The 20,200-nt window shown below is 39.1% G+C and overlaps 1 protein-coding gene across 1 annotated transcript in view; it reads left to right on the top strand.

Moving 5' to 3' along the window:
• The window catches only part of ADAMTS5 (ADAM metallopeptidase with thrombospondin type 1 motif 5), a gene marked incomplete at both ends in the record, with an annotated part of 43,767 nt that overhangs the window by 4,906 nt on the left and 18,661 nt on the right, over positions 1 to 20,200 (top strand). The window contains 2 exons of the mRNA XM_084231833.1: positions 7,319 to 7,451; positions 19,230 to 19,397. Of these exons, the coding sequence (XP_084087959.1) occupies positions 7,319 to 7,451; positions 19,230 to 19,397 (301 nt within the window). The remainder of the gene's footprint in view (positions 1 to 7,318; positions 7,452 to 19,229; positions 19,398 to 20,200) is intronic.

The following is a 20,200-nucleotide window of genomic DNA, read 5'->3' as shown; positions in this document are numbered from 1 at the left end:
GCCTGTACCCCAGCTTTTGTATGCATAAATAAATAAATCTTTAAAAAAATAAAAATGAATTGTAAGGAAGAGTTTAGAAAGGCAAGGTCTGCTAGAGAAGATGTAGAACATCACCCGGACTGTCTCATTGCTGTATTTCTTAGATTCCGCATGTGTCTGTGAGTGCCCGTGCCCGCTGTGTGTGAGACTCTCATGTAGGCAGGTGAAGACAGCAGCTTGGAAGAAATCCCTGGTCCCTGCCCACTTGGGCTTATCACCAGGGGAGAGGAAGTTGATATTTACGTAAATCATTCTAATGTTAGGAAAATTCTGATAAATGCCTTAGTTGAATTATAAACAAAAGTTGGGAAAGAATAGGGAAGGAATCAATTGGTTCTGCCTATAATCTTTATATATGATTTATTATAAATGTATAATTTAACTGGTCCTTAAAGACCAAAGATAGATTTAATTTGGATTCATGCAGCTTTTAGTGAGCATGTTTAATGCATTGCACATAGTCATAAACCATTTTACAATTGTTCCATTCAATAATCTGTAGCCAAAGTGATATTATAATTTGACAGATAAAACTTTCATGGAAAGAGAAACAAAGGTACTCTCAGAGGAGCAGCTGAGAAATAGTAGAAAGAAGTTAGTCCTCTCTGAGTGTTGCTGACAGAAAGGGATGCAGAGGTTTGAAAAGCTACCCCTTTCCTAAGAATCTAGCCCAAGAAACAGACAAGGAAATGGATACTTTGATGATTTATGGGAGATGCAATTATTAGATATCATGGAATTATACAGCAAGCTCAATTTGGAAGAAAAAGCAGGATTCGTCAGATCTGAAAGAATGAGATAGGCGTTGTAGACACACCAAACCATCATGTGCAAAGGCCCAGAGGGAGCATGGTGATAGGTGGTTAGAAATTATAATGTAAATAAGAGTGAGAGGATGATATATTTTTGTAGAGAAAATAACAACCAGATTATAAAAGAAATTGGATGCCTTGTGTGTTTCAGCTTGGGCCACCATAACACCATAGACTGCGTGCTTTAAAAACAGGAATATATTTTCTCACAATTTTCCAGACTGGAAATTTCAATATTAGGGTTGAGGCCTTTTTGATTTCTGGTGGATCTCTCTTGCTGGCTTGTAGGTTGCTGTCCTTTTTGCTCTGTGCTCATATGACCTTTGCTCTGTGAATTCTGGGGAAGGGACAGTGGAGAAAGGAGAGCTCCCGGTCTCTCTTTCAAGGACACTAATCCTCTCATTTCACTGTTAAAATCTCTTTTAACCTTAATTGCCCCACCTTGGGCCTTGTCTCCCAATATACACTGGGAATTAAGGCTTCAACATATGAATGGGGGGCAGAGGGTGGGAGGTTGGGGAGAATTCAGTCAATAGACACTGCGCTGAAGAGCTTCAATTATAAAATAAATTCAGTGTGAATCTAATGAAAGAAAATAGCAGGTGTGTTCTGGAATGAGTCTGCTAGCCTAAATAGTTGGACTGTATCCAGGGAAACTTTGCAGGATATTTCAGTAATTTTCAAGAGGAGACTTGAGATGGTCTAAACTAAAGCAGTGGCATTAGCTATTGAGAGGCAGGGATTGAATCAAGAATTGTTCAAATGAAGTGGATACGAGTTCATTAATCCTTTCCAGTGCAAGGGACCCACCTGTTGATGAGATGTGTAGGAATAGCAGATAATGGAACCTGAAGGTGGAGTAGAGATGGAGAGGAAGCCTGGATTGCTTTATGCAAGGTTTTGAATGCCAGGCCAAGGTTGACCACAGTGTGACTTTTAAATTTTGGAGGAATGGAGGAAAATCTTTTAAGATCTGGGGTGTAGGACGGTACCTAATTACAGTATGTAGACTGGGAAGTCCAGGAGACAAAGGAACCAGTTCAAAGTCTCAGGCAATAATTCAGGCAGGAAGGGATTAAAGAAGGAATGAATTTGAGGACTGCTGTGGGACACAGTGACGCATCAGTTGTGATACCATAGAGAAAAAGGGGCATGTTAATGAAGTTTGCAAGTTTCTTACCCAGCACTTCCATTTTCTTGGCTGGAATAACCTCTTCAGTGTATTTTGTATATTCAGTATGCCTCTAAATTATGAAGTTTTACTGTGCAGACCATAAAGACCATACTGCATTATTTGTTGCAGAAAAGGAATTTGCTTGACCAAGTACAGATTATGAATGAAAAGGATAAGAATAACATCAAGATTAACATATGTGATGACGTAGTAAGACATGGTGAATTAAATGCAGCAGGGCGACTGTTCAGGCATAGGTGTGAATTTCAGTTTGACAAGTGTGAAGCTTGCAGCTTCAGGCACAATGACACTGTCCTTTTATTTCTCCATCTATCAGCTGAAATGTCTTCATTTAATACTACTATACAGCTTGAATAAGCCCTTTAGATCACCTGGTCCAAAGTCCTTATGTTAATGCTAAAGGAATTTGCCTAAAATCATATATAATGAAGCAATGAGTCTTACTAATAGAGGCAAAATTAAAAGGAAATCTACCCTCCCTTCACTATGTCTAATCAGCTTCCATCCCCATTCTCTTCTGAGCACCTACTCCCCTCCATTTCAACTTTCTCCATCGCTTCTACTGGACGATTTTACTTTACATTCATCAGAGAAAATTCCCTGTCTTGGAACTCTGAGCCCAGCCTATCTTTCTTGTTCCCCAGCTACCCTCTACCCAGCAAATCCTGTAGTCTATTCAATACAGCCACAATGAACTTCTTGCCATTCACATTTCCCATCACCTGAGAGCCGCACGAGTCTTTCCTTGTTAGGATCCCTTTCCTCTAAGACTGTCAGGATCCCATGAATCCTTCAAGATCCAGTCACCTCCTCTGAGACACCTTTATTGATTCCCCCTGGAGAGCTCATCAATTCCACTTCTGCCCTTCCTCCCTAGTCTGTTCATGATAGTGTATCCCAGTCTTCTCCACTCTTGATATATCTGCTTTGTCCTCCAGATCTTAGATGTATAACTGTTAATATTACGTCTTATTTTATTTAATTACTACAGTGTCCTCACTTAGCAAGTGTCTAATGGCAGATTGTGGACACACACTAATTGTTTAAGAATGAATGCCCCTGGAATCCCTTAGCCCCTAGACTTGGCTGGGCACTGAACATTGGACACCCCCTACTTGTTTCCAGAATCTTGCATAGGGATTGTTTAACATGGCCATTGCAATCATTGGCCTAATACACCCACTTAATATAGTCTCTGCTGAGATCCCAATCAAGAATCGTTGATTGAGGATTATCATATGGATAGCCAAGAATCGGAGCTGCAAGACAGATGCGTTATTGTGTATAAATAGATGTTTGTGGAATGCTTACAACTAAAATATGTGCCACAGCAGATTAATCCTTCTATCAAGTATCCCTCCTCTTTGGAATTGAATACACAGGCATCCGAGACTACTTAAATCCTCTCTGTGTCCTTCTCATGAGCTCCATTCTTGCCCTTACCAGGTGATAATATTAATAGAAATAAATGATGCTATTATTTAACTCCAGATTCTGCTCTACAGTGCATTCTTCCTACTGTTGGCTGCTATTGCTGCAGTGGTGATGCTATCTGCCCTTATCAGCATTTGTGTTTCTGTTAGTTCCTACCCTCAGCACAATTATGCTATATGAGACCAGTCTCCCAGTCAAGCGGAGAAATCCCGCAGCTCCTGTTATTTGTTCCACTTCATACATTCATGTCTGTTTGGTTTGTTTCCCCACCCACTAGAGACTGTCACTGGGATTTCCAAGTTATACTACGTTCCAGGCATTTACTTCTCAGGGTAACATACTTTGCTGGCCTTTTATCCTTAGCCCCCAACTCCATCCAACAAGACTAGGGCTGTGTTATAAATTACTACCAGACATGAATGTGATATGCTGTATTCTCAATTATTTGATGCACAATTGGAGTGTTAATACACTGGAATGGAATGAGCACTACTGATCATTCTAAATTCCATGATAAATTATATTTTGCCATATTCATAATTTGCTAAATGGCCACACTGAAGCATCACCCTGTCAGTGACTTGCCATCGGTCTTGCTGACCATTTTGGCTCTATTTTTGAATGAAATACAATGTCCAGTCATGTCTCCTGGCCAATACCCACAACTCCACCAATTCAGTCTCTGTATAATCTTAAAAGCCTAAAGTTTTACTAAATAATCCTTTGCATTGCTGTTTATGGCATGGTGATAAGATAATGATCCTGTGTGAAAAGAATCATCTTTAATAAAACAGATATAGAACTTCCCTTCCCACTGATCAAGCAGAAAACTCTTGTCAATATTTTTAATTTATCTGGCCTATGAACTCTGGGTGATTCACATCCCTTGTCTCCAGACCTGGAATTTGATAGATGTATGTATGTATGGATGGATGGATGGATGGATGGATGGATGGATGGATAAATGGTAGGTAGATAAGATAGATACTTAGGTAGAAAGTTAGATTCTGTAGTATTCTTAATCAATAGTATTCTTCTTCCTGAGCTGAATTAAAAAGAAATACTATAAACTTCAAATAATGTTTATACCTATAAATGTTATAAATTTCCCCCAGAAAATAAACATGAACACGATTTGCTGTGTTCTTAATAATTTGATGCACAATTTGAGTGTTAATAGATGGGAATAAACATCAGGTCACAAAGAAATTCATGTGTTCATTGTAAATCTTGAAGATGAAACTATAACTGGGTTGCAAAGGTTTGAAAAGGCGTGAATGAAAAGGAAAAAGTTGTCAGTTTACATAATTGTAGTTAAAGAAATTTATAGAGAGAGGCTGTGTAGCCCTGGGTTTTAATCAGTGTGGTTAAAAATATATAACAAGTGCTTCTGTTCATAATTTTGTGACATTCACACTGCACACATTTCCATGGCAATGGGCCAGATGCATTTAATGCAATTCAAGGATGACAAGGAAGATGGATGGTCTCTAATGAGCAATTGATTACCAGTAAGCAGAGAGAGATTAAGAATCCAATTTCCACTCCCTTCTCATCTGCAGGGCCATTTCCATTTGCTGTGGTTCTTCAAGCTTATTAATGAAGGAAGGGGTAAGAAAGAAAAACAATTTTTTGGATTTTATTATTTGAAGATAATGAATCTCAAATTGCGAGGATAGACATAATTCTTGGTTAAAAAAAATAAGTGTGCAAAAATAACCTTCAGTCTCTAGCAGTTCTCTCAAACTAGGAGTGAACTCCTAGTTTGGTCTTAAGTTACTAAAATGATTGGAGGAAAAACGGATTAAAAATGTTTTGTACTATATTATTATCTGAAAGTCTATTATGCAAAAGTGTGTTCCAGTTTCAATTTTAAAAACTACTAGTTTGTTTTCAGCAACTGTAATTTAAGATCCCACGGCATGACACATGAGGATACACAGGAAGCTTTGGGAGGATATTGTTGGTCTGATGACTTCATTCACTAGGGCTGCTGGGCCCAGATTTCCACTGTGTGAATTTATAATAACATGGTGGCCACAATGCAGTTCATCACAGCTGGGATCTCATAAAATGGAATACAATAAGGATCTGAAAATGTACTAGAGAGAAGATCATGGGGTTTATCTTTTAAATATTCTTCACCTTAGTTGAATTTTTATACAGCAAAATAAAATGACACTGACATTGTGTATATTGAAAAGTATAATGGCATGGCATGGATAGTACTGGTTATGATCAAGTAACATCTTGCCTGGCTTCCTGGAGTCTATTGAGGTCCTGTTTGCACACAGCGTGTTAAAGCCATATGAGGTCTACATTATGTCCGACCACCTATCTGTCAAACTTCACCATAAGTAAAAATGTTTGTTGTGTTGCTGTCATAAGCCAGACAATGTGTTTGTTGCAGCTACAAAAATGGTAGCTATAGTAGAAATGATTCATTATTTCATCTAGTAAATAGTCTCCTTTTATAGTAATAAATATTTTTTAAAAATCATTTCATTCTACAGTTATTTGGTTATGGTTTACTAAAATACTCTCCTGTTTTGGGGAATATAAATGTACTAGATGGTGTCACTTATGTGTGGAATCTAGAGAAACAAGACAAAGGGTTAGATAAAGCCTGACTCAAAAGTAGCCCTTGAAAGTAGACTATAGAATTCTAGTGAGACATCCAGAGGGGGAGGGGAATGAGAAGGTGAGACAACCTGGGGAGGAAGCACAATGGACTCTGGGTACTTTGTTGGTGGAAGCTCTATGGTAACATGAGGGGGGGTGTGTGTGGGGGGGGTGGTCTTATACTTCCAAATACAAACAACAGTGTGAACCAAGGTACCTCAATATAAAATAATTACTTTTTTTAAAAATTAAAAATAAATTTCTTCTCCGTCTTACTTCACAATAAATGTGTACACTGTTCATTTTCACTGAAGACAGCATGCAGGAACAAGAAATTCTAATGTCTGCTAATATTCAAATAGCATTCAGGTAAAAGTATATCATTGCAATTGTATGTTAATAATTTTGACTTTTGAGACAAGGAGAAAGAATTTCATGCTTCTTATCTTTAAATTCTTGTTGATGTCTCTTTCATCTAGATGGATCATTTTTACCAGAGTGTGATCACAATCCAGTTTGAGAATCTCTCAAAAGTTATGCAACTTCTTCCCAGAAAGATACATACAATCATACAGAAATGCAACAGATGACATATATCTCCTGAGGACTAATCAGGTTGAGAAACCCAATATTAAATGCTATGAATAAAAAAGTGCACATATTTCCAAAGACACAACCTATGAATTTCTAATTCTATTTGAAAATGAAGAGACCGTCTTCCAAGTAATTAGACTTATGGATTAAAATATCATTTCCAATCCAAAATACTGAGAAATTTGTATTCTGCCACAAATATGTGGGTACAGTTGCCTTTGTGATGGAAAATGAATTAGGAGGCCAGGCTTCTGATAAATTTAGCATGAATTTATGTCAGACTTAGGGCTTTCCTAAGCATGACCATATGTGAAAGGGATCCATGTGGGATGGGCCTGCATCGCTGCATCCAGCCTGGTGAGGGCCCCAGCAATTGTAACAGACACGCTCTGATCCTACATCTCTTTAAACGTAATGAGTCCCATCAGCCTTCTGTGCTTCTGGGGGCCAGACCAGCTTAGCGAGTCGATGCCATTCTTGTCTTTGGAACATTTCCAGAGCCAAACAGGTGACACCATAAAGATACCCCGTTCTTGCCATTTGGAGCAAGCAAGTGGCTCGACAAGGTGGCTCCTTCTGGATGTAAATTGATTTGAATGATTTCTTTCTTTCTCCTGGGCAGGATTTATGCGGGCATCATTCATGTGACACCTTGGGAATGGCAGACGTGGGGACCATATGTTCTCCGGAGCGCAGCTGTGCTGTTATTGAAGATGATGGCCTGCATGCAGCTTTCACCGTGGCTCACGAAATTGGTATGCAGTGCCTTTCTTTTCCCTCGCCAAATCAAACACTTGTAACAGCTGCAACAGGAACCAACATACTTGGCAATTAATTCCAGATTTCTCCTGGTTCAGATGTTCCCTGGGGGATTAAATTTGTTTATATTTGCACTTTTAGGGTTAACTCATAAAGGAGAGGGAAGGCAAAGTCAGTCACACAGTAGATGTTTCCTGCCTGATGGTGGCCTTGAAACATTTAAGAGAAATCCGCTACTGCTACTGTCCCTTAAAGCGTCCATGAATTAGACGAAATTGGTCACAGTGGGCTCTGGAATGTGGAGATGTTCCTCTTCGATGTTCTTCAAAACAGTATTGACGCATCCAGGGCTAATCAGTTTTCACAGAAATTTGTCATGTTTTATTCGCTTGTGAGTGATCCCCACCGCTTCCTGTCAGAGGTAATCGTGGTGCTTATGGTAAACATCCATGCCTTGCTTTAGAACATTCTTTCTTTTTTTTTAACAATTATTTTATTAAGGTAACATTGATCTAAATACTGCATAGGATTCAGAAATACAGGGTCCCGCCTTGTGAGATATCTGCTGTCACACCATACCCACCAACCTGCCAAGTTTCTAAAAACCAAGGCAATGAAACCCCAGCAAAGGCCAGCGGCTGTGTTTGCACACGCCTCAGGCTCAATTTGCTTGTCGTCAGAAACACAGCTGTCTCCTCCAGCTAGAAATGTAGAGCGGAGTTAATTGTTGAAAACTACCCTAGCAATTGGGAATTTGTGTTTCCCAATCACTGATCTTGGCTACTAGGATGCTGAGAAGTTAGTTTGTACTCAGGTTTAGAGATTAGAATTAGATAATCTGGGCTCAGTTCTTACTAAAGAACTTTCGACCTGTCTTCCCCGAACTCTCTAAGATTGCTTTCATATCAGACACGTAAGAAGAAGAACGGCTATTCGTGGAGTCAGCGTAGGGTCCAAATTCAACAGGTTATGGATACCAACCTCTTTCTGTTTTGCTTTTTAGCTATTCATTTATTTTACTATGTATGTATCACCTTTAGCATCATCTTTTGGGGGTCAAAGTACGGTTTTATTATTATTTTACATTTTCCCTGTCCTTTATTTAACAGATTTAGGTTTTCAAAGAAAAAAACATATTTTTTACATAACAGTGAAAACTCCTTTTTCACCTTAGAAAGCAGAGAACCATTCCCAAGGTGTCCATTTCTAACTGCCATTTTTCTCTGGGAAGTTCGAATAACTTCATAGATATAATTGCATATCAGCGTATTGCAACAATAAAATAGAAATCAGTCATTAAATATTAAATCTTGAGTGTTAGTCATGACTTGAATTTTCTTAACTGACACTCTTCTTACATCTAAGCAAAATAACACAAACATTAATACTTAATATAAATACCATCCAACAGCAGTCCAGTTGAATACCCCATGAACTAGGCATGTGTAGCCAACATCTGAGATAGGGTCGCAACTGTGTGTCTGTGTTCTCCGTTTTATCTTAGGAGAGTGACTTGCCCTCTCTGAGTCTCTATCTCTTCCCTATCAGGAGAACTAATAATGAGGCATGGATCTCTGGCATCTGTACTAGGAGAGTGGAAAGTGTTTTTAAAATACATAGGCCACTCCACGCAGACCTCTCCTGCCGCGCTCGCTGCTCCCCTCAGCAGTGTACTTTGGTCCTTCTGCCTGTTCTTTTCCCCGCTCTGGCTCTGGTGAATTCTCTCACCCTCCCGCGCTTCTGACTGTACCCAGTGCTTGTATAAATAAATAAATAAATCTAAAAAAAAAAAAAAAATACATAGGCCACTTGAACTTCAGATCTCTTATTCCTGCCTATTAAACTATTAAACTAAGTGCAGCCAAAAGAGATCCTTATAAAATAGGCAATATTTATTACAAATCTGTGTGCACTAGTGTATACACGAGAGCTGCCCGAGGCAACTTTCTGATTTTGCAGTGGAAGCTAAGGGGAATTAGTCCAAATACTTGAGAGGATTGTAGTTAAGCAGGGGAGATTTAGAAAGTACATCAAAAACTAATCACCATTATTCAGATGGAGAGAAGTCTTAGGAAAGATTCTAAATCCCTGGGCAGCCAGAAGCTGGTTCATTTGAGGCTGAAAAATTAGTGAGGAATAAGCAACAGAGCTGAATGTCGGCATCATCCATTCAAAAGATTATAGACCCTAACTCCTAAAGGTGAGATTAAAAATTCCTTAAAAGAAGTACTATTTCTTCTTCACTTTACACCCCCTCCTTCCCCTCAACCTCCCCACCCCCATTTTTTTAAGAAAGGAGGCAAAGGTGGCTTTCCAGAGGCGGTTCTGGGTTCTGGATTAAATCCATCTGTGGTTTCCTAGTCTATGACTTTGGGCTTGTCATCCATCCTCTCTGATTCTGCCTGTTGAGTTTTCCAGTTTAAAAATAAGGTAACAGCTGGGCCTCCCCTGGTGGCACAGCAGTCGAGCGCTGGGTTGCAAGGCTGCCTGCAGCCTCTGCAGCACCAGTTCGATCCCCAGCCACCGGCGAGGGTCCCACAAAAAAAAAAAAAAAAAAAAAAAAATGAGGTAACAGCTATTGTGGTAGCCATTTGTGATGATGGGCTGCCCTGCTTCAATTCTTTTTACGGGACTTGAGGCCTGTTATACGGGCAGAAAGAGGCTATTCCAGAGCTTTCTTCTTTACAGTGGAAAGGGTCAGCACCCTTCCCCACCACTGCAAGCACACGTATTCTGTGGAGAGTTGTATCTGGAGGGAAAGCCAGCCAAAAGGAGGGTTGAGGCAGTTAGTCAGGCGGACTTGAAGTAGAGCTTCCCTGAGAGACTCGTAGCCTGAATGGCCTTCACAGAGCTGCTTCCAGACGCAAGGGGAACACGTGCACATAGGTGTGCTTTGGAGGTAGGTGCTTCATGCCTCACCACATTGCAGCCATTAGGCTGTCAACTAAACAGAAGTGAGTGGGCAGCACCTGGGACCTAACTCTTGGCACAGACCCAGAAAGTTCCCCCTGAATTCCTCTGGGGCACAAGAACTGCACAGATGTGGCCTGGAGCCAGAGGGGAAAGCAAGCTTGTGCATCCCTGGACCAGTTGTGGCGCCTTAGACTTCCTTCAGCGCTGAGGTGACCCTTTCTCACACAGCTGGCATCTGGGGGGTTTCCCAGTGAGAACCACTGTGGGAAGAAATGAAGCTTCTTTGGGGTTTCATTGCTTCTGAAGTCAACTTGGCTGAAATAAGGAACCTTCCAGCCTTACCTTTCCTGGTCCTCCAGAACTGCTAAACCAAGGGTTTGGGGTCACACAGGTACACTCAGCAGTGAGAAGGAAGAAGCCAGATACTGATAAAAATTTTTAAAACTAGATTGTACAGTAAGAGCCATTCTTAATAATAGAAGCACTAAGAGAAAAATGTAGGAGAAATGTAGGCATCTATGGGAAAAATCACACCTGAATCTTTGGTATATGACCATAGTCTGGGGTCCCCTTTAATTTCCTGGGCAAGTCATCACTATTTACTTCTTCAAAATTCTCTATAATTAGGTCTCATATCACTTACTGCCTACTTAATTTCCCTTTTTGTATTACATCTGGCTTAATCTGAGAAATTTAAGATCTGAGGATAGGGGAATATGGGTTTAATTCCCTTTTTATAAAGGGATCTGGATTTCATTTACTTTATTTCTAATTGCTTTATTATTCTTTAATTTCATTTTTTGTCTGAATGTTGTGAACATGTGTTATAAAGTATGAGCCATTAGAAATTTAGAGAAGATAATCTTACAAAATATTCCCATATCATCTGTATATGATTATGGAGTCTTTTGCCTCTGCAGCCCGTGTGATCTTGGGTAATGTAGTTCGCTGATCTCTTTCCAATTCTTTATTTTTAGATTATTGCATTAAGTCATCAGTCTGCTCTAACCATGCTTTGGATTCTAATTCCACTCCACTCTTATGTAATATTTTCCTTTCTCTTTTATTGTACATTTACTACTCTCAGATTTGGAGATTATCGCTACAGGCTTTCTATGATGATAAAAATCATGCCGTGAAACTTCAGGTTTACTGGAGTGTTTTCAATTTGCTTAAGCCCATTTCAAAATGTGCAGCTTGCTTCATGCTCAGTGTAAATTTGTCACTGTGCTCAAAACATAAGTATGGAGAAAATTTCCAGTTCATTCCCATAGTTTTTCTACTTTATTTATTCTCGAAGCTATAAAAGGATACCTGTGGTTAAGAATAGCCTTCCAGTGGATGACTGAATGAAACGTCCCACCCTTATCTCTTTCTATACATTCTGATGAAAAATATAAAGTGTACTTTGAGTCAAAATTTCCCTTGTTCTTTTATCCCTTCCAGCTGAAAAAATGCCTACATTGAGAATTAACATGTAAAATACATGGAGGCAAACCTGAAGTTGCTATCTCATACCTTTTCTTTTTTTATTTTTTAGTAATTACTATATATTTTTAAAAGATTTTTTTTAATGTATGCATACAAGAGCTGGGCCAGAGGTACAGGGAGGTAAGAGGATTCACCAGAGACAGAGTGGGAAGAACAAGCAGATCTACTGAAATACACTGCTAAGGAGAACAGTGGGCAAGCCAGTAGAGGTCTGCTGTGCCGTGTGGGTCAGCTCCCTGGCCAGGGATGGAACTCATGTTTCAGTGGCTGTGGATAGCTTTGTAGTGCTGAGACTTAACCCCTTGAGCCACCAGGGAGGCCCACTCTCTCATACCTTTTCTATCCATGGCATAAAATTCCAAAGGAAGTGGGTTAAATGAATAATTCTGAAAAGGCACTCTTTTCATGTGCCAGATGTTAATTACAACACTTTTTTTTTTCCTGCTAACTCCTTCCCATAAGATGGCTAGATTTTAGAGGTAAATAGTCAACTGATGCCAAGAAAGGTTTCTGGAAAATAGATTTTGATGAGCATAGACCCTGCATAGAGAGTAGTAAATTGCCTTCCTCCTTGCTATGTTATGTACGTGTAAACACTGACTAAATTGTTAGGATATTTAAGAAAGTTGCTTTAAACTGTCAAGAACACAGTCCCCATTCCTGTGCCTTGAGTGGAGGCAAAAATGTGGTTATAGCCATTTACAACCCAAATGTGAATTGTAGAAAGTTTCAAGTGAATGTAAGTTTACATTTTGAGTTTATATTTTGAACTTGTCAAATTTTTATTATCAGCTTGCAATAATAAAGACATCACCTGCTGCACACATGGTTCTTCGACATAATAATTTTATTGATGTTGAGCCAGCTTCTAATATGCTAGGGGGCACAATCTGATTTTATTTAGACTAATGAAATCCATAATTTGCAAACATGCTGAAGCTTTGCTTTATGGTAGTTAATTATAAAATGTGTTAAGTGAACCTCTCTACCATGAAAGACTCCAAAATGCTTCCTAAGCTAAAGTCAGGCAACTTACAAAGTCAAAGCCAAACATTCAGCTGGAGGCTTAGGAAGCGGTTGAGACACAACAGCATGGCTGCCGTGTTTTGCTGTGGTTAAGGGAGTTCTCTGGTTATGCTGATGTGCGTGTGACTCTGCTCCCATAGATGATTAGATTAAACAGGCTATGTTTTGAAAAGCTGCAGAGGCCCTTGAAACACCATAGACCAAAGCCAAGTGCAGGGAATCAGATGTCAGGACCGGCCATGAGATGTGAAGCAAAAGGAAGCTAGGATTAAACTTGGTATTTACTCCCAAACCCATAGCTTTAATCAACATGAAGGGAGCATTTTTGCAGTCCAGTGTGAAGCAATGTCACACTTTCTTTCCTGGCCCCCAGATGAAAGGTGTGAATAGAGCTTTGCTCATCACCCAGTGACACTAAGAGGCTTAGTATTTAGTGTTAGGGGGTTTGTTGTTTAGATCAAATACTAATTCTTTAGCAGAGGCCTATAGATTGTCTGCACAGGTATGAAAGTCCAATAAGTGGAAGGTGGCAGAAGAAAATAAATATATCACACACTGAATGTGATTGTTTTTCCTCTTAAGATTAGACAATCTCCCTTTCTCTCCCTAATCAGGTATGTAGTAATATCAAAATGTATTAAAACTGCTAGAGATTAGGATGCCTGTAAGTAAAGTATAACAAATCCAGAATAGTCATGAGAATAATAAGTTTGATTTACAGCTCCTGGGCATTTGATATTTGTCAAGTGTATATTCCAAGAACTTTGCAACTTTTATATCATTTAATCCTCATTAAATGTCATGAGACAATAACTATCGATAGGTCACTCAAGAGAGGAAGAGACTAGCACATAGAGAAGTTTCTAAACCTTTCTAAGGTCAACAACTAGTATTCTACCAGGGTGAAATTCAAACTTCATCAACTGATTGCAAACTCAGGATTTTGATAATGGTTACTCTTCTTTTGAAGGAGATAATCCTGATTTGATTGTAAAGGACATTGAAACAGCTAATGCAAAGTGAAAAAAAAGTTATTTTCCTGGGTGAAGAATAGATTTGCACTTTCAGCAGTGAATATACTATGACTAAACACATATTGATTTTCAATGCTGCATACCTGAGAGTTTTGTTATAATGCAGATAGTTCAATTAAAATGTTTTTCTTCCTTCCTTCAAATTACATAGTTGCTACAACATTTATGATTTACATTGAATGTTTTGAAAAGGTAGTTTAAGAATTTTATCACTTCTACATAAGGATTTGCACTGGTGTAGACATCTATGATGCAATTCTTGGATCTCCTTCTTCCTGGATTCTAGATTCTGATCCCTTAAGAACTCTTGACTCACTAGTCAACCCCTGGCCAGACCTTCTTGTACCTCAATAATCCCAGCTGGAAAATTAGGTAAAATATAAACATGACCTCATTAAGAAACATGCTTCATCTGAGCTGTGCTTCTTGAATAAACATATTACAAAGCTTCTGGTGACATTTTTTTAGAATGTAGTCTGTGTCCCCTTCTACAGTGGTCAGTTTGGAGTCGGGAGACAGGAGCTTGAAAATTTTGCCGACCTAAGTTTAGAAAAACAGACACTTCCCTTCCTGAGGTTAATATTATAACTCAATCCTAGTTGTACAGTAATACCTGAGTTGAACGAGAAGCTCAATCAACATTTTCCTTTAAACCAACATATCTTCCCCAAAGTTCCCTTGTGAATTTAAAGAGATAAGATGCTTTTTAAACTATATTATGAATGTCAGAAATTTATTTCATGAAATATCATCCATTTGTCATTTTAGAAGATTATAATACTAGAAAAATTATCAGATGATTGCTATTTCTGCAATAACATTTGACCTAAAATATAGTTAAGACTCCAAGTCAATGGGTTTTACTTGGACATAATTTGATCAAGAAACTCTTTCCTTAGCATAATTCACATCAACTTCTTCCTGATGTTACATTAGCAGGACAATTATATTTACAACAGGATTTAATATCTATTAAGAACAGATCAGTATTTTATACAAAAAATACAGTTTTTGAACCTTGATTTTTATGATTTCAAACATCAAAATGCAGCTCTGTAATCTGCATGGTTTGGGAAAATAATAGACAGTTGGGTTATCCTCAAAATTTCACTCTGACTTATGTGTTTTCCCTTGTCTGTTTATTGAGTTTATAAATACAAAATCTATTAATATGTGCACCCACAACACAGGTATGTTTTGTTCCTTAATTGCCTCTGGATTTTAGGTGAGAAGTGTCCACTGACAACAATCATTTAAGATTCACTAACAATTCTAGTATTATAAACAAGATATTTTAACTAAATTAAAGCAAACAAACTGCACTCCATTCTTTTGCATGTTTACTGATTGCAAATGGTTCAAAATACAAGCATTAATTCTTCTTTTACTTGAGACTCCAGGGCTTCTTACTTAAACCCTGACAGTAAATGGTTACCCCAAATCCTCACTGTAAGTTTTCAGGCTGTTTCACAAAAGGAATTGTTTGAGCTTCTTCAGATCTCTTCAGTTACTTTCCAAATTCCTTTGACTCCTCTGCATCCTTCTTTTCTTATACTTTGACTTGATATAGAAATGGGCTTTCTGTCCTTCCAAGGGTAAGAATTACCTTTCTCTGTGGGTTTCTTGATTCCATCCCTTGCCTCCTCCAAAATTTCACTCCTTAACAAACTCTGCTTTGGTCTAAAAACTCATCTAAAAACACCTTTTGATGAAAACAGAAAGAGATCACCAAGTCTAGGACTCGGTAAACATAGTCTACATTTTTTTTTTAATATTGTTTGTTACCTTACTCTCTGAAGCACATATTTGTAAATCCAAGTTGTGCTAATCCTGCAAAAGGCTGCATTTTAGAGAAAAGCTTAACCCCCAAGCCACATCTATAAACTTAACTATCTTTGTGGGTGATTTATGAACGAACAAACTTTCACTGGAAAAGGTGACTGGTAGAAAAGCATAGGCTTGTAGTAGGTAATCAATGATGAGATGATAAATTCTGATTCCCCTTCACAGCATCTACTTGAAATACATTGCTGTCAGCTGTGAAATTCTATTTTAATTTCCTGGAGTCTGAATTTTTCTCTATTAGTTAACTTTTAGTATCATAGTATCATCTGCTATGAGTGCCCCTTTAAAATGCCTTATGCTGTGATCATATCTTGCCATTAGGGACCCAACAATATGGGCATGGGAGGGGCTGCGGGGAGAGGAGGGACTAGGGTCAAAATAAGGGGGGGTGCAACTGTATGGCGAATATAACCAAAATGAAAATGCATACATTGTGCAAAAATGAAAAATGATGTAAGAATTATATAAAATAAAATATTAAAATAAACAAAAAAAGAAGTGGAAAGAAGCAAATTAAAAAAAAAAACAATATGGGCAAATTTGAGACTGACCTGGGATGTCTTTACAAGAATGATTAGGCACCCACATTTGAAAATACCATTCCTTGTGCTGGTCACAGTCTTTAGTATGTCTGTCACATCTTTCTTGAAGAGCATCCAGCACTCCTCACATTGCTCTTCCATTTCAATTCCTGTCCAACTCCTGAAGAGAAGTCACATGGGTCTGTCACTGCACCCTGCTGCTGTGGAGCTGGCTGTCTGGTCTGTGGGCACCTTAGTGCCCTTCACATTGCTCACAATCTCATCGCTCTTGAGAGCACCTGCTTCTACAGCCAGGAATTCCTTCCAGGACAGAATACTCCTCTCTCCTCCTAAAAGCCCGTCTCTTTCAGTGACTCTCAGGCCATCCATTTCTGACTGACTCATGGAAATCTTACAGAATTCACATCACTTTTTAGCTCTTGCTGAAGTGCAACTATAATTCACTCATGCTAAGAATGGCAATCATTTTTTATTACCATGTAAGAATGTTTCGTATGTGTCTTCAGCCATAATTAAGTTACACTAATAAATTAGTAAATTTGGGGAGCATAAAATTCAGTGCTATGCCAACTAACATGCTGAGAGTCTTAAAAGCATACAACATGTTTTAAAGTAAACTGCTTGGTTGACATATTTGAAATCTTTTAAAATTACATGCCTTGCCACTCTGAAGTTACGAAAAAATGGAGGCACCGTTCCAGGTCCCTCAGAAAATTTGGTGTTTGCCACTTGGCTTGTTTTTTGTTTTGTTTTGTTTTTAATATTTATTTATTTATACAAGCACTGGGTACAGTCAGAAGCGCAGGAGGGTGAGAGAATTCACCAGAGCCAGCGCGGGGAACAGAACAGACAGACTGACGAAGTACACTGCTGAGGGGAGCAGTGGGCGCTGCAGGAGAGGTCTGTGCACCATGTGGGACCCTTGCTGGTGGCCGGGGATCGAACTGGCGCTGCAGAGGCTGCGGGCAGCTTCTCAACCCAGCACTCAACCGCTGCGCCACCACGGGCGGCCCACTTAGCTTGTATTTTAAATCAAGAATCTAAGTGCACTCCTGCAAATGCAGTGAAAATCTCTTGACGCAATCACACATTGGCACATGGATAGTGATATTTCTTTATATCAATGTGGAGGGAAAGACTGTTACTCTGTTAAATGGATGGATATCTTATGGACTAGAATGTAAAAATCCAGTTTTTAAAAACATAGGACCTGGATTCCAATGACTAGCACGTTACTGAAGTAGCACAAGTCACAAATCCCATGGTGTTAGCTGATAAAGAGTCTTCCATAGGAAAATTCACGAAGCACAGAGTGCATTCTCAACAAGCATTTGCACAAAATGAATTTAGGTATTTTCAAATCGGACTTCAAAAGAGGGTCTGCTTTTCTGTGAGCTGTGGGTTCTGCAAAAGGATCAAAACATACCACCCCAAAATGGACAGGCTTCTGCCCACTTTCTTTTGCATGTCATTTGGGACATACTTTGTGTATGTTCTAGCTACTGACCAATTGGAGCATGCGAGGGTGTCCCATAGACGACCTGTTAGCCTAGTAAAGACTGTTGGAATAAATATCTGCAAAACTAGGCTAAAAGTGTGGAACATTGGAAGGCCCCTGAGTCCTAGCCACTTAATTTCAGCCACAACAGCAAACAACAGCTCAGTGGACAATTTTGTTATGAGGTGTCAGTGATTTAATAAGTTGACCAAAAGTAGTTGGAATGCATCGTGAAAAAGATTGCTCGTGCACACAGAGCCTGGGCAATGTGGCCAGCATTCCTGCCTCTGGTTCTCAACCCTCCAGAGACTACAGCTACCACTTTTCTATTGAATTTGCTACATTCCTTTTTGGTGGTTTGTATTCTATTCTATAAAGTTTTACAGAGCACACTACTAGGATGACTTGCCGACTCTTTAGTATTTTTACACTGCTAGATTTTTTAAAGCAGCATTTTAGATTTACTGGGGAATATCATTTGAACCTTAGACTACAGGAAAATGAATCTTATATAGTAAAAACAATTTAGTCCGATGATAAGAATGTGGTTTTGCACTCTGTGAAATAATTCCTAGCTTGCAGAATGGATGTGTAAGTTACGAGGAACATGGTTGATGACTTAAGCACAAGCCCCACCCACCAAGCTGAGTGGTTTTGTACAATTATTTACCTTCTCAGTATTTGTTTACTCTTCAAGCTCTAACACTCCATGAGAGCATCTTGCTATTTCAGACATTTCTTACATGAAAATGATACCCATTGTGAGTCTAGGGAAGGGTCCTAAGTCACTAAATAAAAGACATGTAGGAGTGAAGCAAGTTTACATTTGCATAGCTTCACTTATTCTTTTTCTCCCCTAGTCATCTCTTGGATAGCTACCTACTTACTTGTCCAAGAAATTAGAAATCACTGACATTCAAAAACCATGTATTAAGTGTTTGCAACTTGCAGAACATTGATTATAATACAGAGTTTTCGACAGTGGAAGGGGGTGAGGAGAGAGGATCTATGATTTGTTGGGACTCATGGCTGATCAGAGAAATGAAAATTAGACAAGTTATCAAAATAATATGGAGGGAGGGCTGTGACATAATCCCACAATTGCCCTGCACATTCTAGATTCTAAAAAAAGGCTTTTTTTCTACGTATCAGTGAGCATGTGTGATCCAGATGGATTAGGGGAGCATCCAATGCCTTGGGTAATTTTCAGTTTTTTTCTATTGACCAGGAGTGACTGCTCTAACCACATGCAGCTTTAATTTCTCTAGAGGCCAGTCACTGCATGAGAAGGCAGTGAAAATAATCTTGAGTCCGGGGCAGGGGGGTGGGGTGGTGGGTTGGAAATCAAGAGCTAGCGTAATTGTCATGGAAGAGTAGAAATACCAAATCACTCATTATATGCATTTCCTATATTCTCTCTCTTAGGACATCTACTTGGTCTCTCCCATGATGACTCCAAATTCTGTGAAGAGAACTTCGGTTCCACTGAAGATAAACGTTTAATGTCTTCCATCCTAACCAGCATCGATGCATCTAAGCCCTGGTCTAAATGCACCTCAGCCACCATCACAGAATTCCTGGATGATGGCCATGGTAGGTATCAGCGAGGACATTAGTCGGAAACACAACTTGGGTTTATTGTTTTTCTGCTTTATTATATCCTTGTGGTGTGCCCCTTGCCCTGCATGACAATGGTTGTTTAGCCCGGCAGTGGGTGTGTATTGCCAGCGTCCTTGGTGGCATTATAGCCATGGTATTTTTGCTTTTGAATTGAAAAGTTCATAAGAGAAGCAGTGTGGGAGACCACACAGAATGTGTAGTCAGTGCCCTGGAAGTCTGGCTCTTATTCCCTTTTTCACCACTAGCTTCCTGTGAGAAACTGGCAGACATCTTGTTTCCCTGCTATTAATATGACTCTCAGAATTATTTGTTTCATGCTTATTATAGGGGTGTGGTTAGCACAGAGGTGACAGTTCTGTCAGATTCCCTTTATGGCAACATAAAGGCAGGAAAGGGTGTGCATTCCCTGGATGAATTTGGTTTCATCCAGACAGCAGGTTCTCCTGCTGAAAGTGGAGTCAAAACTGCAGAACAGAAATAGAACAGCATTTGAATGGTGAGAAAACACTGCAAGAACTTCAAAGGAAAATCTTTGGCATATCCTTTAGATACAATTCAGGAGGAGAGTGTATTTAAGTTCTATAAGCCCAGGGTTAGTGCTGTAAATTGTAAAACTACAAAGGAAGTCACAGTTTTTAGAAATAATAAATTCTCACCCTTAAGTAATCTTTGAAACAAGTTATTTCAAAATTACATGCCTTGCCACGCTGTGTGAAAAGAAAAATGGAGGCACACTCTTGGGCCTTTCAAGGTGAAGCTGAGGTGCTCCTTAAATT

The sequence above is a fragment of the Talpa europaea genome (assembly GCF_964194135.1).
Source record: "Talpa europaea genome assembly, chromosome: 4".
Lineage (NCBI taxonomy): Eukaryota > Metazoa > Chordata > Mammalia > Eulipotyphla > Talpidae > Talpa > Talpa europaea.
This window is presented reverse-complemented; position numbering and strand designations above follow the sequence as displayed.